The following is a 27021-nucleotide window of genomic DNA, read 5'->3' as shown; positions in this document are numbered from 1 at the left end:
AAGGAAATGTAGATGAATTAAAAATACTTATAGCTACTGCAGTTTTCAGAATTGGCAGAGATTATTGCTGCTACATGACTTCTTCACCTAAACACAGTGATATAGTAGGTCAGTCCCATGTTCAGCCTGTTAACTGCTTCTCTGGCAGTGTACGTTGCCATCCCACCAACATACAGCAGAGGGAGACAGAGAGACGGGAGAGGGCAGTGACTGAACTCACTACTGTAAAAACAAAGAACAAAGCTGTGGTCCAAGTCTCCCATTATACACTTATTAAACGGTAATTGTAGTTTTTCCACTCATTTGTGCATCTTTAAAAAATGACTTTACAGTTTTTCTTTTTTGCGGTTGAATGTTCAGTCATGCTTCTCAACACAGACACCTTGTTTAGGATACTGAAAACACATCTCTCTTTATTCAAGAGAGCAAACAGTCTTTTACAATCAAGGCTGGCATAGCTCCCAACCCAGGTCAACGTTTTTTGGTTGTCCAAGTGGCTGATAGCTTTTTAGACAGCTTAAAACTATATCTTCATACAACAGTATGTGACATTATGGAGCACTTCTAGTTTTGTAAAAAAAGAAAAGAAAAGAAAAGTGCTATAGTTTTATTATGACCGAGTCATACCAGCCTCTTCCAGTCCTGATGTCGTTAGTCAGAAATGCTTCGTGTTGTCAGTTTATTCTGCAGTAGTAATGGGCAGGGCTTATTTACAGCGGCGTATCCAATCAGAGAGGGAGATGTTGAGTCTCAGGATCGGGTCTGGTTCGTGTTGATCATGATATTGGGCAGGGCATTGCGTCTTTTCCTCCAGGGCCCCAGGTCTCGGGCGTATCTCTTGATCTGACGGAACCACTGCTGGGTGCGGGATTTGTCAGAGGCCCGGAAAACAAAGGACTCCCGCCGAATGTCCAGGACCTCAAACGTGTCCTCGCAGTCTGGTTCTGCCGACACCACACAGTTCCCCAGGCGGATGGGTTCTCTCAGCACCGTGAACTTTCCACTGCTCTTGTCCTTGATGAGAACCAGGACACCATCCCAGATGGTCTCCCCCACTCTGTCCCCCTGATCCCCCCTATTCCCCAGTTCGGGGCCCTGCCCCGGGCCTTCCCCGGACCCCCGCTGTGTCCTCACCATCAGCAGACTCTGGACGTTCTGAAACTTAAGGGCCTTGCTGCCTTTCTTCACCCACTGTCCGTCTGCCGGCTGGGACAGCTGGAGGGGCCCCTCCATGACGAAGCGCGTGTTCTCCCTGGCCCAGCCTACGGTCTTCATGGACACCTCCCTCATCTCAATGTTGATGACCTCCCGGTTCTTTCGGCTGTCGCGGCGGAAGGAGCGGAGGGACCAGGTGACGCCGGTCCCCTCCTGCTTGGTCTTCATGTTGATGTGCTCCAGGTGGGACTCCACGCGGCTCTTGGCCTCGCGCAGGCGCCCGTGGTCCGGGTGACACTCGGTGGTGGCCTTGCTGATGCGGCTGAGCAGGAGGGGGTACTTGGTGACGCGTTGGAGTGGAGCCATTAGGAAGGAGCGCAGGTTCATGCGACGCAGCGCCGTGTTGTCATTCTGCGACACGTCCAGAAAGATTCTGCACGGGCAGGGAGTGGAAAGAGAAGAGAGAGATACATGCTTACACTTTGTGTGTCTTGGGAAAGAAATTCTAAGTTGATTAACGGGAGCCACAGCACAGGGCTGTATCTGGGCTTAAAAATAGCAATGATTTAAGCTCTGTTCTCAAATTAGATCCTGTTCTGAATTAATGATAGCCTCCTGTCTCTTCCATTAAGAATTACATAGCACAGCACTGAAGAAACATAACTCCCAAAGAGACTTTAAATTAACCAAGAAATAAAACTAAGAATCCTGAAAATTAAATGAAGCTGAAGTAAACTATTCAAATAAACAATTCCTCTTCACTGTTCAGGTTTCAGGAGGTGACAAAGACCTAATTAAATTGGTAAGTGCCCAATTGAAAACCCATACCATTCATCACCCACAAAACCCTTCCACAAACATTTAAATTAAGCTCTCAACATGGTTTAATAGCACAAAGAATAGCTACATCAGACACTGTGCATACGTATTTCATTTCTGTTGCAGATATTATACACTGCTTAATGGCTGCCCTGTCAATTAAGGTTATAGCAACTCAGACCATGTTGTCTGAGCTGCATGATTCTATACCATAGTAAAGATGCATGAATTGGTTATATCCCCGGACCCTGTGGTTAACCGCGTAACAGGCGGAATTGGGTAATAAAAAATTACATTCTGATTTATAGCAGATCAATTGCGGTTGAGTGAAATAATACATCATTAATGTGGAAACTATTCATTTGGGTGTCTGCCAGCTTTTTTGCTTGTTTGCTCATGTCCATCTACAACGGGAGGCTCAAAAATGCACAGTGCAGGCACTCGGGTGGCGCAGTGGTAAAATTCACTGCCCACCAGAGGTTGTGGGTTCGAATCCACCGTGGTGCATCCAGCTTCGTAGAGCGTCTGTGCAAACACAATTGGCCCGTGTTTGGAGGAGAATAATTGGCTACTCTAAATGTATATATATAAAAAATGCACAATGCGTAAAGTACTATGTGACTCACAGCAGCATGCTGTAACTCATGATCGAGTGTTAATTCAGAGGTTCATACAGTGGAATAGTTTGGAGTAGAAAGCAGCTCTCCTCCTGATACACAAGCTCCATTACAGCTTTTCCCGCAGATGATCGCTAAATTAATACTTACAGATTGTGGATAAAAGTTAAATGTGCCGTATCAGAATTTCCCCCAATTTAATCCCCAACCATAACACAAGACACAAACTTTTACGGGTTTACGTTTGCCGAGTGTGTCCTGTGCGTTCGCAAAAGAGAGTGAGGAGAGCTTCACGGCCGCAGTAGCCTACTGCAGCGAAAACGGACGTTGACATTTAATTTGGGCTTCTCACAGTGCTGATTAATAAGTTATTATGTCCGTGCAGGTGCAGATCTATATATCATAGAATTTCATTTGGGTGGATGTCGGATGGATGATTTATATGTACAGATAGATGTCGGGTGACGTCAGAGCCGATCCACGCATCTCTATTCCTTAAACAACACCTAATGAACAAACAAACACCAGAAAGCACAATGTTATGTGTACCTGAGAAGCTCTTTCTCCTTTTCCAGGGTGTTGAGCATGTTGACTGAGGTGGACTGTTGCAGGCAGTAGGTCTGGAAGGCAGGAAGCATGTTGACAAACTCCAGGAAGATCTCTCCAATGCACACAGTCAGCAGGTCCTCATCTCTCTGCAGGTGAAGCAAAGCACAGGGGGCTCATATTGGTCAGCCACCAAAGTCAGCACAACAGCCACTTACATGAAGTTGAACTGTTAAATTGAAAATGATATTGAACAAGTAAAAATGCAATAAAACGTGTGCACTATTGCGTGTGTGTGCAGACAGTCATCTCGGCCCTCTATCAGGGTCAAGAGACTTTATTAAATGAAAAATGTAAAAAATGGACTGAGTACGGAACCCAACAAGACATTACCAACACCACTGGATGAACAGAATATGATTGTATTGATACTTCTCATAAAATCTGGACAATGTCCTGACCAAATTCTCCAGACATTGTCCGGAGTTGCCATTTCACACATGTAGCAGCACACAACAGGAGTTTGTCCGTGTCAGACAGAAAAAGACCCAAAAAATATATTTAAAAAACTACAAGATTAATCCCTTGCCTTGTATGTCACTAGAAGTTCGGGCCGCTATGCGGCCCGAACGTCTAGCGTGACGCGTCGTTCACTTTGCAGTGCCACCTTACAGGCACCTCACAGTGTGAGAGAGAGTTTTGTGCTCTCCTAAATCCACGGCAGGCTTTGAAAGTACCCACTTCAGAAAGAGGTGACGTGCATCACCTCTCCAATGACCAAAACCCACTATGGAAGACGTCGAACTGGTGCGATCTGACGGCATCCTAGAATTTATAGGTAGGATGTGATGTCATGCGTGATGTCATGCTGTCGTGAGATTACGTCACACTGGCGTTGTGTCCATAGTTGTCGTCATTGTGGTGGAGAGAGTTCTTGTGGTGGAGAGAGTTCCTTGTATAGATTATTACTATTTATCACTATGGAAGCCGTCGAACTGGTGCGATCTGACGGCATCCTAGAATTTATAGGTAGGATATGATGTCATGTGATGTCATGCTGTCGTGAGATTACGTCACACTGGCGTTGTCATCGTGATGTCAGATTACGTCACACCGTCACACTGGCGTCGCATACGGACAACCGACATGGCGCAGGATTCAAATTGTATATATAGATGACAAGTCTAAAATAAAAATTCCCTGTCTCCAAAAATGGAGACAGGGATGGAGCCCACTAATAAGAAAAGCCAAGTTCAGGACACGCATGTACACCCTGCAATGACGCCTGCGCAAATCGGTGTTTCACCTACAGGGCAACGGTTTGTGTTGTGTATGACATCAGACCAGATCTCTGGCCAGCCTATAAGGTGTGAAGATACCATAAGACATCCACCTTGTCTGAGTCTGAGTAAGAAGTATATTAACAGTAAAATGTGGAGGAATGCACAGATACCCTTAGTAACCAGACTGAAACAAGAAGACACAGATGAACTTAGGTCTTACAGAGCTCAGCAATTCACTAAGACCTTAATTCCACCAGGAGAAGTAAAGACACATCATCTGACTTACACAAGAAATAAAATGCACATCTGTAAACAGTGTCACAAGAGTTTCAGCCAGTCAAATCACCTGACGTCACACCAGCGTGTCCACACTGGAGAAAAACCGTACCACTGTCAACAATGTGACAGGAGTTTCAGTAGGTTAGATGCTCTGAAAAGACACCACCGTATCCACACTGGAGAAAAACCACACCACTGTCAACAATGTTCCAAGAGTTTCATTGACTCATCTAGTCTAAAGAGACACCAGCGGATCCACACCGGAGAAAAACCTTTCCACTGTAAACAGTGTGACAAGAGCTTCGGCTACTTCGCTAATCTGAAGAGACACCGCCGCCGTATTCACACTGGAGAAAATACGTTCTACTGTCAACAATGTGACAGATGGGAGGGCACGGTGGCGCAGTCGGTAGCGCTGTCGCCTCACAGCTAGAATGTCCTGGGTTCGATTCCCTGCCGGGGACGCTGTGGGCACTGGGGGAGTGTCTTCTCCTCCGCATCATCACCGCCCATTCCCTAGGTGGGGTTGGCGAAAGGGCCTGTGTGGAGTTTGCATGTTCTCCCCGTGTCTCTCAGGGTAGTTAATACCCTCACAAAAACATCTAGTAATCCTGGTCACTATACCGCCTCCCCCATGACAGCCGGGGCGCCTGATGGAAGGGAACTGGTTGGAATAACGTGTTCCTTCCACGCTCTACGTCCAACCAGGGAAACTCCCCCCGGTCGCGTGACAAGAAGGTCAGTTGGCTCTCATGCATTGAAGGAGGCATGAGCTCGGCCCTGGCCTCCCTTGGCTGGTGAGGGGAGTGTAGCGCCCAGGATCACTTAGAAAATTGGCACCGGGTGAAAAATAAGGGTTACAAAATCGTGGGATAAAAAAATATGTGACAGGAGTTTTGTATTCAGGGGAAGGCGTGTCGTCTAACGTGTGAATATGCGTGTTCATGAACGTAAGCACATACACGACTATGAATGCAACGCAGAATACAGTAGTACACTGATACTGTGTTCATCTGACACTGTATCAGTGTTCTTTATCTCTCTTAATGGCCACTAATGAGACGTCTAAAGATTATGACCGAGACTACAGAGCAACTCAAATGAATGATTCATTCATGTTTGTGTGTGTGTGTGTGTGTGTGTGCACGTGCGAGTGTGTCACCTGGTCAAAGGCCTGGTCGATGCTGTCCTGGAGGTGCTCGGTGAAGCGCTCATTGACGTCTATGAGCTCCTGGACGTTGCCGAACACCACGGCCAGGTGCTCCGCGGTCAGCAGGCCGGCGCTCTGCATGGGGCAGTAGAACTCCTCCTTGATGATGCGGAGGTCCTCGCCGTAGCTCGACTCCGTGGTGAGAAACTCCAGGATGGCCTCCTTGCGCTCGGTGCGCAGCTTGGAGCAGCGCTCGCACATGCCCTCGTTGCGCTCCCTGGAGGCGCCGTCCCTCTGGCCGCAGTCCGGGCAGGGCCGCTGGGCCTCCCAGGCCCGGAGCGAGGCGGACGGCCGCTTCCAGCCGCGGGCCAGGCCCGGCCCGATGCCGCTGTCCACCCGCTCCACGTCGGCCCCGCCGCGGCTGCGGCGGTGGTGGTGGTGGCGCCGGGGCTCGCTGTCCTCCTCCTCCCGCTCGTCGCTGAGGCCCACCACGCCGCTGTCAGCGCTCAGGCTGCTGACAGTGCTCCAGCGGTGCTGCCCCGAGCGCGTCACGCCCAGACCGCCCTGGCGCTCCTCGCCCCGTGGCTCTGAGCGGCCGCGCAGCGCAGCGGGAGCTGGAGGGGAGAAACGGACAGACAATCACTCAATTGCCTCTTATCAATTGCCTCGTAGATAATTTGTTCTCGTGCCTCTTATCTTTTTTACCTGCTGCGTTCTTATCTGTCTTATCTCTTTTTAAGCTTCCTTGTGTGCAAGTACACACCAATACACACACTTCCAATCCACACGTCCACACACACACAGTAAGTTGTTAGTTGATGAGGGCCATTGTTAAATTAACATTGTGTATTTTACTATGTGTAAAAGCACACACTTCACACAAACAAATGAAATTGAACTTAACAACATACAAATATCAACTTCTCTATCAATAGGGGAGGATTTTGACAACATGCTTTAGAAAGGAGGAAAAACCCTTCATGCAGTACAGGCCTTGTTACTATCAAAAATATTGCACAATGCAGCTTTAACCTTTATCTAACAAAGTATTTCAAGTGAAATTATAAATCTCTTTGTCGAGATTTAGGTAGGAGAGCAGCATTAAGAGAATTGTGAAAATCAAAAGCAAACACACATAACAGGTTGTATGTAGCAAAGTCAAAATGCTGTAATAACAAATCAAGATTAGGAGCCAAGCCTATAAATGGTGTATTTATATAATGTCCGGGACCCCTAGGGGGTCCTCAGAGTTACTACAGGGGTCCGCGAAATCTTTGTGTGATAGGATTCTTTTTTTTTTTTACATTTTTACATAAGCACTGAACCTTAGTCGAAAATAGCAGAACTACAAGCTCGTTGTGAGCTTGTAGATCGGCTATTTTCAGCAAAGAGGTTTGGTGTAGTGGGGTAAAAAAGAGCAGAACAAGTACACGCTGGTTTAAGGGGTTAACTGTCCTAAAATGCACATTAACATGAATCCAACACAACGCTGCACAAGTCTATGCAGCTATCTATGAAATCTATGTAAAGGTTGAATCTCCAACACAATTTTATACAATATGTAGTGGGGGTCCCTGCTTCATCTCTCTCTCAACTAAGGGGTCCTTGCTCTGAAAAACGTTGAAGAACCCTGGTAACGTCTTAAATTCACACACACTGAAGGCGGAGGCAACATCAGGAGCAGTTAGAGGTTTAGTGTCTTGCTCAAGGACACTTTTGACCAGGGGCGCCGATTTATGTCCACGCTTTTGGGTGTGCAACGCACTGCGCGAGTGCATGCGCGTTTTTTGCTACTTTAATGTGGTTAATTCGGTTAATTTGGTACAAAAAATGTACTCCATGAAGTGAAGATGTCGGAGTTTTTTTCTTTTTCTTTTTTTGTGACGCGTTTGTGATGGGTGCTCGTCATTTCCCCTGGGAGCCCTGAGGCACCCACAGTTTCGGCGCCCTTGCTTTCGACACAGGAAACCCTCTGATTCCCAAGCGGCTGCTCTACCTGAGCCACTGCTGCCCTTACATAAATGTTGGCTAACGATGCATAGACAGATGCTGAACTCGCCAAGAGGGACACGGCTTTGGCAGTAAGGTCAATCGTTAACATTATACCATATTGACTGACACACTGGACCTCCCTTCCAGGGCCAAACATCTTCCTTTGTGAGTGAAGCTCAGGGTATTAGTACAGGAATTGAACAAGGCTAAAATATTCACAGTCAAATTGGGCATGAGGTTGCATAAGGGAGGCACAAAAAGTGGACACGGCTTTTAACCCATTCAAACCGGGAACACATCTGTGTAACCACTTTAACCATTATTTCATACCTTGGCTATTTTTGAAAAATCGTGAAAATGTCTAAAGCAAACAACTCAAATCTTTGCTTTTGGGGGTCCCTGGAACAACATATTTTGAGATGGGGGTCCGCTGCCAAATACATAACATTTTGGGGGTCCTTGACATGAAAACAATTGAGAACCACTGACATAGAAACACAGGTTTTACAGAAAACTGTTAGGATTTAGAAGACATTTTTAGAATCGGCTTCAGGTCTTAATGGGTTAATAATTAATCTCAGTAAGTGGGGCAGATTGTAAAATGCCAGGCTTTGTTGCAGGGCCCGCTGAAATATTGCCATTTAGATTTAACACGCAAATGCATGGTGATTCACCCTCCCTGCGTGCAATGGGGAGGGAGACAGATACGGGATATGAGGATACTGTACAAGTACAGGGATTCGAGGAGGGGGCCAGAGGCAGTTCTCCATAGAAGGATTACAGCATCATGAAAGTTATGGTACAAGATGAGGGGGAGGGGCAGAGCCTATTTAGAGAGAGTGGGTCTGGCAGGGGGGGCGGGGGTGATAATAGTTATTATGACATAACATCCTTCAACTGAAAAGGAAATGTAGCTGGGAGTCGGTGTGCATATGTGCATATAGAGACAAACAGTGCATGTTTCTAAATGATGTGTAACTGTATGTTTCTGCTGCCTTGGCTGTATGCCCGGTCTGCCTGTGACTTCATGCAAACACAGGCTGTGTGGGAGACCGATGTTGAACTCAATTTGAAGATGCTGAGTTCGGAAAAGGAGTCACTTTGGAAAGCTATGAGTATTACGTAATTAAAGATATGCACACAAATGGATACAGCAAGATTACACATTATCTAACTCTAAATTACACAAATCTGTGAGTGTGTGTGTGCGTGTCTGTCTGTGCATCGTGCGTATCACGAGAACAGTCCAACCGACGCGGGTGCGTGCATCGCAGAGGACCCGAGAGAGTGCAGTGCCTGCGCGATTGTCCAGAATCGCAGATCCGAATGCCCATATACAGTATATAGACATATATGGAGATACGATTGTCCAGAACAATAGGCATGCTGATGATATCAGGGATGAACCCTCCGACGGATTGACTTAAAACAGTGTGGGTGTTGCAGAGGACCCGAGAGAGTGCATCGCCCAGCATGAAGTCGTCGGATAGGCGGTTTGTCCAGTACCACTGATCTGACCGTTATGCCCATATATAGGCATATATGGAGATCAGGCGCAAATCGCCATTGTTTAGGCAATGGGTTTTGCTGTACTGTATGTGACATCAGACCAGAGCTTGAGAGGGAGAGAGGGAAGGGGAGGGGATGGTGAACAACCCCGGCCACGCTGGGCAAGTTTTCTGCTTGTATAATATCAAATATATTCTGCAACAATGTCATTTGATACTGTGTAAACATAGTTCATATTACCGGTTTTGTATTTTCTCTTATGCGTCCTAATAGTAATCTGCAAAATAAGAAATGCATTCACCTAACCACAAAATAGCGCATCACTGGATGTCAACTGCCCAATTTGGAGGAGCTGTATGTACACCCAGCACTGCCTCAGGAAATCCCTGAGGGTCATCAAAGACCCCACACACCCCCATAACAGTCTGTTCAAACTGTTGCCATCAGGGAAGAGGTATCGGTGTCTCAAAGCCAGCACAAGTAGACTGAGGAACAGTTTCCTCCCCCAGGCTATAAGACTCTGCTAAATAAGAAAAGAACATCTTCTGTGGTATTACGGCCTTGTATGCTGATCTGGGTTTTTTAAACTGTTTTCAGATAAGTTTAGTATTTTTATTTATGTACTGTTTTTATTTCTGTGTATTATGGAGCGCCCCCAACCTAAAAAGCTTTTCACAGTGCATGTACTGTACTTGCACATCCTTGTGACAATAACATCTTGAATCTTGAAATTACCTGTCGCGGATATTCAGAACTCTGCTAGCATAACCTCAGGAACAAAGACTCAGAAACAAAATACACAAGAAACTTTGAATCTTGAGTGAACATGAATGATTGTATTGATTGTTACCATAGAATAGTTGCCTTAGAACTCTGACCAAACCAAACCCACCCCTATATACATCTGAAAACCCCATTTTGACAACACATTCTTTTCTCTGCATGGTCCTATCATATATCCGCCATCTGCTTTGATACCTATCTGTATTGACAGGAACACATGGTAGTAACCTCAGCAGCCTAAGTTGGAGGCCATGCCCATGTCACACAGGACACTAATACCGGCCTGGGCCGCAGCATGGCGGTCCGGGCACCCTAAGGCAATGTCAGCCTGACAGCGTGTCGCGGGTTGGAATCCCATTCCCGACGACCTTTGCTGCGTGTCACTCTCCATCTCTCTCCCCATTTCCTGTCAGTCTACTGTCCTTTATCTATGAAGGCATAAAAGCCCCACCCCCCCAAAAAAAATGACACTAATACAGAAGCGCACATAAATAGGAGTTCTAAACAGTGTTGCCAGATTCTGTGAGAGAAACAAGCAACCAGGTCTAGGAAAACCAGCCCAAAAGAAGCAACTATGGGCCACATGAGCACTTTAACATATGCATCGGCTATTTTCAAATAAAATCTTGCGGGGAAATTATAATAAGCAGATCTGGCAACCCTGGTTCTAAATGATAACGTATTCAGAAGTCCTTAACATACCTCACATGCATTCTTACAAAGCGATGACCCCGAAACTCCGGAAAACTATGTGAACCACGCTATCCTCCGCACAATGCCACATAACCATGACCATGACACCGTCACACACGAACGACTATGAAGGTTACTCACCGCTGTCTCGGTCTCGGTCTCGCTCTCTGTCCCTGCGCTGGCTGTGGAGCCGGGCGGCCGCGGCGATCTTCATCTCCAGCTGCTTGCGCTTGGCGGCGTCGGCCGGCATGGGGTCGCTGTAGTGGGGCCGTAGGCGGCACTCGCGCTGTGTCCTCGCCGCCTTCGCCAGCTCATAGGCCGCGTCCGAGCTGGAGCGCCTGCAGCCCAGCCCAGGGTGCTGCTGATTGGACAAATAGCGTCAAAGTGTCAAACGGGATTGCCTGTTGCTATAGCAACGTATGTAAAAGAGAAAGAGGGGAAAGCTGTCTTCTAATAGTTTGTGTTAATGGATGTGATATGAGAGTGTGAAAAGCAATGATTGTAGGGGAGTGTAAGATTGTGTTGCGTCGATGGCGGAACTTTGTTCTGTTTCGTAATGTGATGTGCATTATAACCCATTTAGATCTGACGCCCTCTAAATCCTGACCTAAGTTCTCTGAGAAACATTATGTTGCTATATACTGTATATAGAAACAACTCCACACAGAGGTGTTCCCGGCTTGAAAGGTGAAATAACGTATAGGTGTTCCAGGCCTAAATGTGATAAACACAGGATATCGCATCAGACGGCTCCGCCGATATGTGGGGGCAAACTCTCAGACTGAGCACTCAAACCTAATGTGGCGCAATGGTCGGACAATTACATATCTAATAAAACAGCTCAGCCTTGAAGAAAGAACAAAAGTCCCCCAAGAGAGAGAAAAACAACTTGCAGCATGTGTCTTCCAAGGTGCTGTAAGCAGAGGAATTCTCTGGCACATACTGTAGCAACCGTCTGGAGATCCAAGGCTGTCTCTCATCATTCCAAAAATCCTCACGAAGGTTTAGGCCCTTGGGATTGGACCCCATGGGATGAAAGTTCAAAGGTCCTCGCTATGACACATGACACCTTTGTAGATAGAGGGTCTGGCCTCTATCACCAATCTTCTAACAATAATTGACGTTCACATGATTGATTGCGACCCCCTCACCACCCCCACCCCAAATGCTGACAATTCCTTGAACAACAACAACCTTTAGCTGCGCATCCCCTAGCAGCCTAAAGGACATACAGTAGGAGAGGGTGTATATTTTCATATCACTGCATGACAAGCGGACAGGACATACACTACAGGCCACAAGGCTCAGGTAACACAGCAGAATAGTTGATGTCAGAGAATAGTCGATGTCACAACGCGTCGCAATGCGTCGTGCTGGGAGCTTGTAGATCGGCTATTTTAGCTCATTGTTTTTTTTTACATTTAAAGGAATATAAAATAGGGATTTAAGTGATTAAAACCAGGAAAAGGCAACACTTATGCCATATCACTGTATTATGATATCCAAAATCCCAGATGACATCTCGTCTCTTATCACGATATCGATATAATTCCAGCCCTACGTGGAAGCATTCTCCATTGTGGAGGTCGCCGGTGCAATGACACCGCCAACCTAGTGTGTGCACGTGAACTGTGACATCTGTCACCTACATGCCACCTCCTGACATTACACATGACGACCGCAATACAGCAAAGCCCCCCCCCCCGTCAATCGTACTCTCACCCCTGCAGAGAGGCGAGTGAGAGACATGGCTGGTGTGACAGCCCAGACCGAGAGGAACGCACAAACGTTAGCAGTGGCTAAAGGCTAGTGCAAACAGAGGCATGCAGAGAGCTGAAATGAAGACGCCAGTTACCAGCGGCCGTCGACCGGGGGGGACTTAATCCTCCTTCACCGCATCGTCGCGCGTCAAGCTGTTTTTTTGCAGGGAGGAAGGGAGTGCAGAGTGCCGCACGGTCGTCCCTGTCAGACTCTCACCACCAAACCCCTGCATGAGTGTGCATCCGTGTGAGGTGTGTGTGTGTGCATGCGCGTGTGTATGTGTGTTTGTGCGTGTGTGTATGTGTGTGTCGCAGTCCCCTTGCCTCAACCATCCTTGAATGGTAATGATACCATGCACTCCTCCACAGACTACAGTACATCTCTGTCAGCATCGGCAGGGACGGAACGACGGTGAGCGAGACGCATGCACGTGCGCGCACGCTCGCATGCACACGGACAAAGAAGGGAAACTATTTAGATAATAGGCAGAAAGAGAGAGGGTCCTTACGCATTCTGCTGGTTCCTCTCCTCCTGCAGGCGTCTCGTCGCTCGCCTCCGCTCCGCAGGCCGTTGCCGCCGTTGCCATGGAGACGGGCGAGGATTGACAGTTGGTCGGGGGGGCGGTGATGTCAGAGCCTCCTTCCCGGTCACCTGACACCCTGACGGGGGTCTCGGCCGGGCTCTCTGCACTGCAGCTGGAGAGAGGCGGAGGGAAGAGGCAGAGCGAGGAGCGAGAGAAAGAGAGAGGACGGATGGGGAAAGGGGAAGAGGGAAGGGAGAATGGATGAAAGGGGGAAGGAGGCAAACACGGGGGGATGAGAGGAGGGAGCAGAAGGCAGCGGAGGTAGAGGAAGAGGGGGAGAAGAGGAAACAGAGAGAGGGGAGATGGTGAAATAAACTGCGATACAGAGCAAAGGAGAGGAGGTGGGATACCATTATCATTGCAGGCTTCCCTGCATTCCTCTCCTCCTATACCGTCCGTCTCACTGTCTCACACATTGCTTCTTTCCCTCCCCCTGCTATACTTTCATCCATCTCTTTTCCTCCTGCTGCCTCCCTCCCGTCCAGCGTCCTCCACCCACCAGCCCCCTCCAGGGATGGGTCTGTCCGGCCACAGCTGAGACCCAGGGGAACGGTGATTAGACGCATCAGTAGCCATTAACACCTGAACCCCTTTGACCAAGGTCGCTGACTGGGGGCTAGCACGCACACACACACACACAAACACACACACACACACACACACACACACACACACACACACACACACACACACACACACACACACACACGCACGCACGCACGCACGCACACAGGCACACAGGCACACAGGCACAGCAACTCGCGAAAGCATGGTCATGCATCTCCTTGGTTCCTTTGTCTGCTAACTGCCTGAGTGGCTGGGTAGACACGCGCGGCACACGGGGCCCACATGTGCTCAAAGACCAACCGCTGCTGCGGCCCATTTGACACATGCACAAGCACATACAGGCAGGGTTGCCATGTCCGCTTATTATAAGCGATTCGGGCTTGTTTATCTGTAAAGTCGCTTGTAAATATTGGTGGTTGCGTTTTTTTGGGCTTGTTTCTGAAGTGTAGTTGCTTATTTGGGCTTGCTTCCTAAGTGTTGTTTAAACCAGTGTCCCACACATTTGTCTCAGGGACCCCCATCTGAAAATATTTTGTGCCAGGGACCCCCGTACCAGATTTGTGTTGTTAAAATGTTCCAAAATTGTTCCACCTTTGCCAATTTTCACATCGTTGTGATCATGTAGATCGTCTATTTTCAAATCGCTGGCGTATATAGGTTTGAAGTGCTCATGTGGCCTGGTCGCTTCTTTTGGGCTTGTTTTCATAGACCTGGTTGCTTATTTCTCTGGCGAAATCTGGCAACACTGGCACAAGCACATACAGGGGCATACCTGTACACACAGCAGGGACATATGACACATGGCTGGACACAAATTGCAAACATCCAAAGCACAAAAGAATGATCTGCAAATCCCACCGAACAAGATGTTACAATATAGGACAACGGAGACAGGATCAGCCATTTATTGAAATGATATCCCAAACCTCTCGATTTAGCGTTGAATCATTTTGAGATAGAGTGGGCTAGAGTCCATCCTGTGTAAAACTGACACTGACGTTACAACTTATTTGCGCAATTTAAAAAATAGGCTAGAGCTCGGGTTTCTAGAATTTCATTATGAAATGTCATGCCATATGATGCAAGATAAGGTGTTCTAAATTCCTAGACGTTGACATTTAGACAAATTCATTACTATACTGGAGGTTAAGATGTGTCACCCCCTCTATCATCCCTCTGCATTCAGCACCAGAATGCTCTTCACTTAATCTCATGATCAATGCTGACAGTTCAATCATTAACAGTGTGCGTGGTTTGGTGGTGTATCATTTAACTTTTTTAAACTGCCTTAATTGGCCATGATAACCTCATTTGGCCTGCTCATGTGCTGTTCCCTTTAGCCTGTCGCTGAACATCACACATCCCCATGGTGAATCACCATGAGGTCTCATTAATTCATTGGCTCTCTTACATAACCCTGCCTTGTCAGAGGACTTTCCCTCCCAAACCAGTGAAATTACTCCACATGGACACGCTATTTACATGGTGGCATCCATATTTTGAGTATGTATGTATAGGCGAACATTGCAAAAATGTTTGTGATAAAATTCTAGAATGGTCAAAAAATCTTTCAAAAATAGCCAACCTAGTTCACAACGCAACACATTGTGAGCTTGTAACATTTTTCAAATGTTTGAATAAATGTCATTACACATCCATGCAGGAGCATGTCAATGAAGCGACATTCTATTATTCCTCGAAACAAGGTTGATTTTTCACCGCAAATAAAATCATCAACCTGTATGAATGAGGCATCACCACATTAATTAATAGTTAATAATTTGATGTGAAATATTCGTGGCGCATTTTTGGATTGTTTATTCGTGTGTAAGGACCTATAAAGGCCTCTCTGAAACTCCTGAAACACCGGAAACCCACTCACACTTTACAAACGGCATGTGTCAGTTTATCTCACACAGTCAGGATTTTACTGTGAAGGCACACACAAACTAGGGCTGTCACGATTACAAGATTTAAGTTGACAATTCATTGTCATACAAATAATTGCAATTAACGATTAAATTGTGTTTCTGATATGAATACAACATTTGGCTTCGTAATTAAACATTGTACAGGGCAGATATGACAAATAACCTGAATATACAAAAACATATTTTTGCCAGACCTGAAAGGTTTGGCCTACACGAGCCTTTGTCACCAATTTGTCCATACATGGTATGTCTGGTTGTGGTTAAGTTTCTTATGCATGAATAAATAGGCACAGACTAGTCGTGACATCACTATTATGTCACAAGTATAAATACGGTTGGTATATAACGTAAGACACAAAGATTTCAGAATTAGACTTCACACGACTTCACACAACACCGGCTTAGGTCTGGCACAACCAGGTCTCCTGGTCTTGTTAATGATTACATACTTTCCCTAAAAATAGCAGAAGCTTGTAGATCTGCTATTTCAGTTTTTTTAAATATTATGACCTACTCAGAATAGGGATGCTCGGGTTCATCTGATTAAAAATGCAACAACAAAGCCAATCTAGCATCCATGCGCTAAATATGTGCATGTGCCAGGGGCAAGCAGGCATGATATCATTATAAAGGTTTAGAGCTATAAAACATTCAATTGGTTTCCACTCGGAAAAACTGTGATTAAAACCTCTCCGTGCCAATATTACCTGTCACACCTCAAATGACGCATGGGAGGTAATAACCTGAAACTTAATTTATTAGCAAATCACTGCGAATGATACATCACCTCTTACTGCAGCAAGTGTGACATTGAAATTAGCCTGGCTGTCATTTTCTTACCAATTATATATCACTCCTTCTGAATTCGATATATTTAGACTATGAGGCTCTAATACACACATACACAGAAATGTTGCATGTGGGGAAAATACAGCGAGCTCAACATGACGTCCAAGTCTTTATTATAGCGGCTACACTGCAATGCTCCGCTAGCTCCAGTACTTTGCAGTACAGCATATTCCATAAAAGGCTCTCATGTGAATATGAGTCTAATAACCCGGTGAGGAGCCCATCATGAACTATACGTGTTCTGCATCCACATTGTTATGCAAAAAACATAGACTTGTTTAGTGGAGGCAAAGGCCCCCGCGGGGGGCGCATGGATCAAACGGAATATCATGAATAGATCTCCAAATATTAAAATATTCACGGACCCTGAAGCTAATGGGAGGGCAAAATATAGATCCATAAGGGAATACATGTTGTCATGCACTGTGGGTTATTTGGAGCATGTTGAAAAATGGACAAAGAATAATGTTGGAGCAGTGGTCTCTGAGGTGTTAAGCAAGGGATAATTGATGGCGAGCCGGTCATTGCTGAGAAATAAATCCTGACAGGGTGATTAAACCCTGACGGCTACCTAATAAATAAATTGAGCCAAAAGCAGCAACAAAACAAAGTATTTCATAGTTTACGGTAATGAAAGTATTCCATTGATTTATGCAGGTGTGGCCGTCCGTCCATTGCAACACGGTCGCTTCGGAAAACAACAGGAAGTGTTGATCAAATTGATACATTTTCGGATTGTCAACATTGTCTACTTCTCGCAAATGTTTTCAAAAATATTCTTGATAGCAATGTTTAGCTGTAAATTACATTGTGCGTTTGTTTACATGGCTGCCATGTTGGATACGGCACAAAATCAAGCAGCGCAGCCAGGTGGTCTGAGCCTTTGATTAGACAGCCGTCTGTTATTTAGCTCAGCGGTCATTATTCAGAAATAACACACCGCTGAATTAAGTGATTGACCAATCAGAATGAAGCATTCAACCAAGCCGTGTAATAAAGGTTTGCACGTGTAAACGCTATTACCGGGCAAATTCATGTGCACACAAGCACAGACACACCAAGACACAAAGAAAGACTCATATAGCTGAAGTCGAATCATACACACACACACACACACACACACACACACACACACACACACACACTCGCGTGCATACACGCACACACACACACACACACACACACACACACACACACACACACACACACACACACACACACACACACACACACACACACACACACACACACACACACACACACACACACACACACACACACACACACACTTATTTTTCTGCTGTCTCCATGAAGCTGAGTTTCAGCCATCCATCATCTCCTTCCAGCAGTGCAGACAAAGAAATGACAGCCAGTGGAGAGTGCTGACAGGCGGGGATAGGTAAAGCCTATCTCCTATCTATCACATTCTCAGGACTGGGGGAAAATTCAAGGCTGTACTGTAAATCCCTCCATAGTTCTTATCATTTAGCTCCTCATCTGCACCCCTTGTGTGTTCAGGGTCAAGTATTTCTACTAGGTAGAGGGCAGGATGGAATGGCCAAACGCGGTGCCAAAACACACCCTCGCACCTCCTGCCTATGTCCTCCATCAGACAAACCACGACAGACTGAAGGCTCCATCCGTTTAACCAACAGCACATCCAGGCCAGCTGCCATCAAGAGAGAGGAAGGGAGGAAGAGAGAGAGAGGGATAGAGAGAAAGAAATTGAGGAGAGAGAAAGCAAGAGAGAGAGAGAGAGAGAGAGAGAGAAACGAAAAACAGATTTCCTAGACCCCTGGCAATGACACATAGCTTCTCCGCCAGGGAGCCAACCCTGTTACCTCCAGCAGCTGTTACTGCACAATAACTGAGATAAATTGATATACCAACACACAGACATGAATGCACTGGCACAAGACACACACAGGCTTGCATGGCATCTGCACCTTAACGCACAGTCGCACATACAGTACATAGATGCCTTTCACGTGCACAAACTCACACTCACAGTACATCTTCACAGTTGCATGTACAGTACGCACTAGCGCGCGCACACACACACACACACACACACACACACACACACACACACACACACACACACACACACACACACACACACACACACACACACACACACACACACACACACACACACACGCACACACACACACACACACTCACCCTCCCATGCCATCATTTGCCCCAGTCCCAGATGCTTACCACATGATCTAATTTCACCATCAAAGACATTAATTACATCTTCAAACAAGCCATTTGGCAAAATACCGCGGTCTCACCAGGAAGAAAAGCCCACGTAATGTCAAGCTCGAAATTGAACGGCAGCCAATTTGATTTCTGTCTCCCTTACATTTCAATATGGATTTCGCGCATGGATTTCGCGCATGGATTTCACGCACGCACGCACGCACGCACACAAACACACGCACGCGCACACACACACACACACACACACACACACACACACACACATTCCCCCAATTCTCCCAATCATTTTCATTTGAAGGACCCCCAAATTGGTACAGTATTTGGCCTGTTCCTCATTTTGCTGGGGACCCCCTGGAACCCCCTCATGGACACCTGGGCGTTCCCCAGAACACCCACTTTGAGAACCAGTGCGCTACCTCAGAAATCACCCATCCCATCTGAACTAACCTCTTCTTGATGAGGTCCAGAGCTGAGCCGATGAGGCCGTCCTTCATCTGGTAGATCTTGGCTCCGTAGCGGGACAGGTCCGTCCCTTCCAGCAGCAGGGCGGGACAGCAGCTGGAGGGCCGCTCCCAGCTGACCCGGTGATGGGGGATGAGAGGGATGGAGCCGGCCGGCTCCAGACTGCTCCTCCTGGGTTTGACGCAGCCCTCCTCCTCCTCCTCCTCCTCTTCCGCCCCGACCACAGGGCTCTTCTCCGAGGCCGAGCCGGCCAGAGTTTGCAGGGGCGAGCGGGGTGCGGGGCCCGTGCGGATGGGAGAGAGCGCGGCGGCGATGGAGGAGACAATGGACGAGGCCGAGGAGGAGGGAGGGGTCTCTGAGGAGCAGGCAGTGTGTCTGCCCTCACCGCCTGTCCTTAGGCCTGTGAATATACAAAAATATATATTTATATAAATGACATTTCTGTTTGCCTCTTAGGCTTCGTTAAAACAATTGCTCAGATACTGTATAACGAGTAACTTAAATATTCAAACGCCTATTAAGCCATAACCTTAATAATTTTATACTTAAACATTTTTCAAAAGTAGCTAAAATAGCCAATCAACAAGCTCAGAACGCATCACATTATGATCTTGTAAATCTGCTATTTTAGTTTTTTTGTCGTTGCTATTTTATAATTTTTTAGCGGCGCTAGCCGCTCTATACCTTTAGGATCCTGCTCTATACCTGACCTGTCCGTGTTCACCGTCAACGTTCTGATTGGTCAGACCCGTCAACGTTCTGATTGGTCAGACCCGTCAACGTTCTGATTGGTCAGACCCGTCAACAAAGTGATTGATCAAGTTTCACGTGACACGTGGCTATAAACACATTATAAACACATATCGATGACATAATCGATATGTGTCAAAGGCGCCGCTACCTTCACACAGGGTGTGATTTTTTAATTTAGTTTTGCCCTAAATGCCCAAAATAGGGACAACAGGTTTAAAGCGGTTGAAAGAGCGTGTACAATGATGAGGAAATAATGATGGAAATATGACATTTCTGGTCATTTCATACAAATAATTGCAATTAGCTCAAATAATTATATAATAATAATAATTATATAATAACTGTTTAATAATTGTGGCCTACCTGTCCTTTGTCCTCCTCTCCCTCCTCGTTCTCCGTTCCTCTGGCTTCCTCTCTCCTCCACGTCATCCGTCCATCCTGAAGGATCCTTCTCGCCGTGGGGTTGGGCCGTGGACTGTGAGGCGTCAGCCTTTTCCAACGCCGTAGTGTCCGCTGTCCCGCCATGCCTCATCCTCTTAAACTCCTCAAAGGTGGGGATGTGCAGACGACCCGCGGGGGGTCTACGGGGCTCAGGCGCAGGGTCCGGCCTGTTGCCTTTACCGGCTATGTTGTCCGTGGTGTAGGAGGTCTTAACGCCCTCCGAGCGCTCCGGGGAGCCGTGGAGAGCCAGGTTGGGTGAGCTGTTCTGTCGCCGCAGCTGCAAGCGTCTCAGCACCTCCTGCTTGATGTCCTCGGGGCTGGTGATGCGCTGCACACACAGCGGTCTGCAGTGAACCGCCGCGGGGTTCACGTGAGGGCCTCCGTCCCGATCGCACGGCACCTGGACAGGCACGGAGGCTCCGGGGGTCACCTGGGGTCGCAGCGGGTGGTGGGGCTTCAGAGGCTCGGCCGCTGACCTGGCGCTCTGGAGGCGGAGCTTATCCCTCAAGCCCTTCCTAGCCTCCCATTCGTCCGCTCCGCCGGGGAACAGCCACTGAGGAAAGAGGGGCAGGTCCGTCCTGGGTAGGCACCGCCGGGGGTAGAATGCCAGGCTCTCTGGGTTGGGCATTACCCCGTAATACCCCGCCTTGGAGCCGTCTGGGGCCCCGTCACCCCAGTGGCTAGTGGCAGTGCAGCGGAATATGAACTCACTGTCCACACTCCTATAGGGGATGCCTCCCAGAGTATACAGACCCGGTTCTGCCACATTGTTCCAGTTGAGGTTCTCCATGCTCCTGTAAGGCCTGCTACCACCGCTTCCGGTGTGGATGCAGGCTCCCGGGTCCTCGCCCTGACCCAGGGGCCCCTGGCTCTGGGGCCCCTGCCTGGGGGCGGGGCAGTAGCGCAGCCCCAGGTTGGTGAGCAGGGTGCTGCTGTTGCACCTGGACATGAGCGGGAAGGGAGCCCCCTGGAGGCCGGAGTGGTACGGGGGAATACCGGGTCCATGCTGCTGGGCGAAGGAGGACAGGGGGTTAGGGGAGAGGGGGTGGTCGGCGATGCAGGGCTCCAGGTCCATGGCGGGGGCGGGGGGGTAGTCACATGGCGGCGGGGGCTTCACGTCTGGCATGGCCACCGGCCCTCGGACACGCAGGCGGCAGGCGGGGGGATGCGCAGCCTGGTGGGTTTGCACAGAGAGGACATACAGAGATAAGATAACAGGGAAGCATGGACACTAGAGCCCAATCGATGGCAGATTTTTGCGTCCGATGCCAATTCGATTTTGGAGAGGATTTTACCAATATTTTGTCCAAAAGTGCAACATTTTCAAATACTTTTTAAACTTGGATTTGATTAAAATTGCAAAAAAGGAAATATAAAAAAATACACATAAGTGAACTTTATTTTATTTAACCACTTACACGCCGTATTAAGAAAATATATATACATTTGTGGGTCCTTGACATGGAAATGTTTGAGTACCACTGATCTAGAAGATAATTAGCGCCTTGTGTTGAGTTGCTCTTGTACGCATGCAGTACCGCAGACACAAATTGTATGAACAGAACTACGCTGCAAGTATAATCAGGCCTTCACACACGCATTGTCTCTCTCTGTTTCACTGCCTATAATGAGCACACACTTGATCCTCAGTGGAGACTTTGTATCCCAGCTTTGGCCATGTGACTGACTGTCTGTGGCCTTAATGCCACGGGGACAGTGGTGCAGTCCAAACGGATATTGGATAACCGCGGTGCCGGGCACAGTGGCATTGTCCCTGATGCGTGGTTCCTTAACTTGAATAATCACATTCATTTTCTATAAATGGCTCCCTCGCTGTTTTTCCTCTGTCTCTGCAGCAAAGAATGATAAGAGGGGATTATTACTGTCCTTGTCAGGCTATTAAAACACGAGATTGAGAGAGAGAGATAAAGATGGACGGAAGGGGCAGGGGGGGGGGGGGGGGGGTAAAATAACGTGGCTGACAGAGAGAACTAAAGTGAACTGTGGCAGGGAGAGATCTTAGGCAAGAGAGAAACACATGGGAGAAGTGGATGTACAGGCAGAGAGAGCGAGGGCCAAATAGAGACAGACAGAGAGAGAGAAAGACAGACATACAGAGACTCAAATGAGAGAGAGAGAGAGAGGAAGAGAGAAGAGAGATCCACACCATAGACTCCGGCCCCTCCACTGAATGGACTGCTTCATAATGTCTTTCAGTCTTCAGTCTGATATAAGGCTATGAGAAGATAGTATATACTGTATAAGATGATTATAACTCTAAGAGAAAGCAGTTAGTTGAGGGGACAGTAATGAAGATAACCACTTGGCTGTTAGCCCGCGGCTGGCGCTGACTCTTCCTTGCTTTGACTAATCAGACAGGAGTCATAGATTAGTTGGGAACTGGGCAGCCAGCGAGCCAGGCACCACTATACTCTACCTCGCTCCCTCTCTCGTTTTCTCGATGTAATAATTAAGCTACAAATAGCGTGTACAGCGGCAGAGTCAGGGGTCATAACTACACCCATGACTATGACTTCTGAAGCAGAGCGCCCAAGGGCTTGTTCCTGATACATTCAATGAATAATAAGCCAAATCATTTTTCACTTAACCCATTAAAACCTGTAGCCGATTCTACAAATGTCTTCTAAATCCCAACAGTATTCTGAAAAAAACTTATGTTTCTATATCAGTGGTTCTCAAACTTTTTCATGTCAAGGACCAAAATGATATGTATTTGGCCGCCGACCCCCATCTCAAAATATTTTGTTCCAGGGACCCCCAGAAGCAAAGATTTGAGTTAAAAATGTTCGCTTTAAAACAATATATATCCCAAGATTTGCACACATTTTCACGGTTTCTCAAAAATAGCAGATCTAGAAGCTCATAGCAATAGCCAAAGTGTAAATATTTTTTATTAGGGCATGCATAATAATATGCCATAGGGCTGCACCACACATGGACAAATTACATCATCAACTTGTGACGGGTGTTGTCCCCCTTTGGTAAAATATTAACCATTTCTAAAATAACTAAAATATTTAAGGTGTTTTTAATTTTACATTTTAGTTATAGAGGGCAATTATAATGCATTAAGGCATATTTGGCTTATTAGCCAGGGATCATTTTAATGTTCGAAGCGGGCATCGCTTAGCTGCTGCTCGGTGGACGTATCTTACCTACATGCCAATGGGCGTAAGGTGAGTCCAATAGGGGACTTTTCCCTCTCTACACCAGAAAATAGCCAAGCTTGTAGATCTGCTATTTAAGGTGAATGTCTGCCAATTTTTGCAGAATGTTCGCCTATTATGACATGCCCAGAATAGGGATGCTGGGGTTCATGTGGTTAAGAACTGGCAATGTGAAAAAGCCCACCGTCCTTGAGTCTCATTTGATTGTGAGACGGAATGAGCAGCTTGCAAAAACAGAGAACCACCCATATATACAGTATATCTGGAGCAAAATCCTTTCAGTTTAACTGTAGCTTGTAGATTGTCAGTCTTTCATGGTAATATAGGCCAAAAAACACCTTTTTGTCCTGTTTCGGGTGCAAGCGTGTGTGTGTGTGTGTGTGTGTGTGTGTGTGTGTGTGTGTGTGTGTGTGTGTGTGTGTGTGTGTGTCTGTGTCTGTGTGTGTGTGTGTGTGTGTGTGCGTGTGTGTGTGTGTGTGGGTGGGTGCGTACGTACAGTACGTGCGTGCATGCATGCATGGCTGCGTGTTTGTTTGCACACCACCTTTGATGGGATAAAAAGTGCTGACTTGTGAATCGTACGCTTCATTAGCATGAGGAGTGCTTGTCTAATAAGTAGACAGTATGTCACTCAGTGTGTGTGTGTGTGTGTGTGTGTGTGTGTGTGTGTGTGTGTGTGTGTGTGTGTGTGTGTGTGTGTGTGTGTGTGTGTGTGTGTGTGTGTGTGTGTGTGTGTGTGTGTGTGTGTGTGTGTTTGCATGTTGTTTAGTATTCGACCTCTCCTTCTGCCAGGATTCCCAACATCACTATCTCTCTCACACACTCACTCTCTCTCTCTCTCTCTCTCTCTCTCTCTCTCTCTCTCTCTCTCTCTCTCTCTCTCTCTCTCTCTCTCTCTCTCTCTCTCTCTTTCTATCCCTTCTCTCTCTCTCTCTCTCTCTCTCTCTCTCTCTCTCTCTCTCTCTCTCTCTCTCTCTCTCTCTCTCTCTCTCTCTCTCTGTGTCTCTCTCTCTCTCTCTCATTGAATTATGGCTGATTGTAAAGGGTTGTGGAGGTCTGTTCTCCATTGCTACTAGCAGTAAGCAGGGATAAGTCATCCCCATTAACTCCACAGTAAATCAGCCTCAACGTCCCAGCATGCACAGAGGCTGATCTCTACAGAAAATGATGGCGGAGTCAGCGGACTGGACAGAGGGAAAATTGGGAAATAAATCATTATTAGAAAATACTATATCTTGCGTGTGTATCTGTGTGCCTGTGCATACAGTATCCATTTGTAAGGATGTCTATGTGTGTGCATATGAATGTATGTGTACAGTATGTGCGCAAGTGTGCATATGTTTGTGTTTTTGTGTACACGTGTTACTTGTGTGTGTGTGTGTGTATGTGAGATTTTGTCTGTAAAATGTGTGTATGAGCTAGTGTTCATTTTGACAGCATATTTTGCATAACATTTCATTTAGTTTTAGTCCTATTTTAGTCATCTGATTTTTTTTAGTTTTAGACTAAATCTATATATCATAAGATTTTAGTCGACTAAATCTGCAGTTGATTTTGTCGACAAAAATTCATTTTGGGGGGCCTCGATGGCTTCGCAATGGCTGAATTTACACTTGGTTGCATGCTGTAAATAGCCGATCTACACGCTCACAACACGTCGCAGCGCGACGCGTTGTTAACTTGTAGATTTGCTATTTTCAGAGCGCAACACCCGAGTGCAACCAAACATAAAATGACTAGTCCCCCCCTAACATTTTAGTCTAGTTTTTATTTGTTGACGAAATTGTCAATATATTGTCATAGTTTTAGTCGACAAAATGAACACTGGTATGAGCATGTATGAGAGTGTCTGTGAGTGTGCACATATTTGTGTGCATATTTACATGTTTGTTTATATGTGTCTATTTGTGCCGGCGTGTATTTTCCTCTCTCCAGCTCAAGGGAGTTTAGCTAACAGCAAGCAGCATCCTATCCCTGGGATCAGATTTGGAAACAAATCCTCCTCTCTCAGCCACCATGCAGGTACCGCTTCTCCTGGCAGCGTGTCAGCCTATGCTCCAGTCTAAACTTACCCCATTTTAATCAAGCCCTGGGGCCCTCTAACGGTGCTGCTTTCATTGGCTCCAGTCCCAAATGCCCGGTCTTCCTCCTCTCCCCCTCAGAGCAGAGATATGTCTGGAGCGTAACCACAGATCCAGACAGATGTGGCCCCGAGCTGGAAGGAGAGAAAAGCACAACATAGATCGATGAGTAGTGTTCCTTAAAGACCAGTCTGGATCTTAAGGAGGAGGATAAGTGGGAAAGTTTGCTCTGGTGAGCATTGCTGGTCTTTGTTGTGATGTACTGTATATGTACTGTATATGTATGTGTATGTATGGATGACTGTATGGATGGATGGATAGATGATAGTTACATTATCTAGCTATCATTCATACAGTTAGAGATGAAAACACACTATAACTCGGAAGAGAGCGCAAGAGAGAGGGAGGGAGATTGTGACTTTGATAACAGAGGGATTTGATACTGTAAAACAAGCCGTGGCCTCAGCTTGCAGATTGAATTAGACGTAAGTCAATTACATAATTAAAGTTGATATCTCGATCAGGAGAGTAACAGATTACATACACCTTGCCAAAAGCCTATCACTGTTTGGACATTTTTTTCCATCACTGCACTCGGTGCGTGAGTGCAAGCAAGTGTGTGTGTGTGTGTGTGTGTGTGTGTGTGTGTGTGTGTGTGTGTGTGTGTGTGTGCGTGTGTGCGTGTGCGTGTGCGTGCGCGTGTGCGTGCGCTTGTGAGGAAAGGTCATGTGTTCCTACAAACAGCCTGAGGATACACATTGAATGAATCTTATGAGCAACATCAGACCCAGCACCAGTCAGTCGTACATTATATGAACTACGATCATTACGTTCAACCCAGGGGCCAAGACAATGAACAAGAACACTAACAGCAGCAACACTGTTCAAGAGAGAAATGTACTGAACCCCTTGGATTAATTCTAGAACATCTTCAACCCTCCTTGCTGACCTTCATCATATTCTTCTTCACCACAGCCTCACAGATTATAATAAATAAACCACACATCTCATCCTGACTTACAACAACCTACTTCCACAACAAAATAAACACTCATGCAGGAATCTTTATTCCACAGAAAAAGAATCATCCTCACCTGGTTTTATCCTGCAAAACCATCCATCCGCTGACTAGACCAACATCTTCAGTCACAGTCCCTTACATACAGTACATACATACGTTCATCAAACCAACTAACTGACGTCATCCATGATGCTGGCTCCCCCTGTGACCAGACCCTGTGTGGGATGGGGGAGTGCTGTGGCCGCATCCCTCCCTGTTTGTGACAAGCCCCTGTCACAGACAAGTGCCCTGGTCTCCCACCCCCTCCAGCCCCCAGAGAGGTCTGACAT

At 46.8% G+C, this 27021-nt stretch overlaps 1 protein-coding gene across 1 annotated transcript; it reads right to left on the bottom strand.

Annotated features, from left to right (window-relative positions):
• Positions 1-258: 258 nt before the first annotated feature.
• On the bottom strand, positions 259-27021 carry arhgef49 (Rho guanine nucleotide exchange factor 49; the record flags this gene model as incomplete). The annotated part of the gene is made up of 8 exons (XM_084084259.1): positions 259-1588; positions 3141-3286; positions 5862-6463; positions 10968-11187; positions 13096-13282; positions 19194-19608; positions 20325-21576; positions 26872-27021. 8 exons carry the CDS (start codon positions 27019-27021, stop codon positions 751-753), a joined length of 3810 nt encoding a protein of 1269 aa, XP_083940385.1. The 3' UTR covers positions 259-750.

Source organism: Gymnoscopelus microlampas, assembly GCF_963454915.1.
Source record: "Gymnoscopelus microlampas genome assembly, chromosome: 17".
In the NCBI taxonomy this organism is placed as follows: domain Eukaryota; kingdom Metazoa; phylum Chordata; class Actinopteri; order Myctophiformes; family Myctophidae; genus Gymnoscopelus; species Gymnoscopelus microlampas.
Note: the sequence above shows the minus strand (reverse complement) of the source record. Positions and strands in the feature narration are given on the sequence as shown.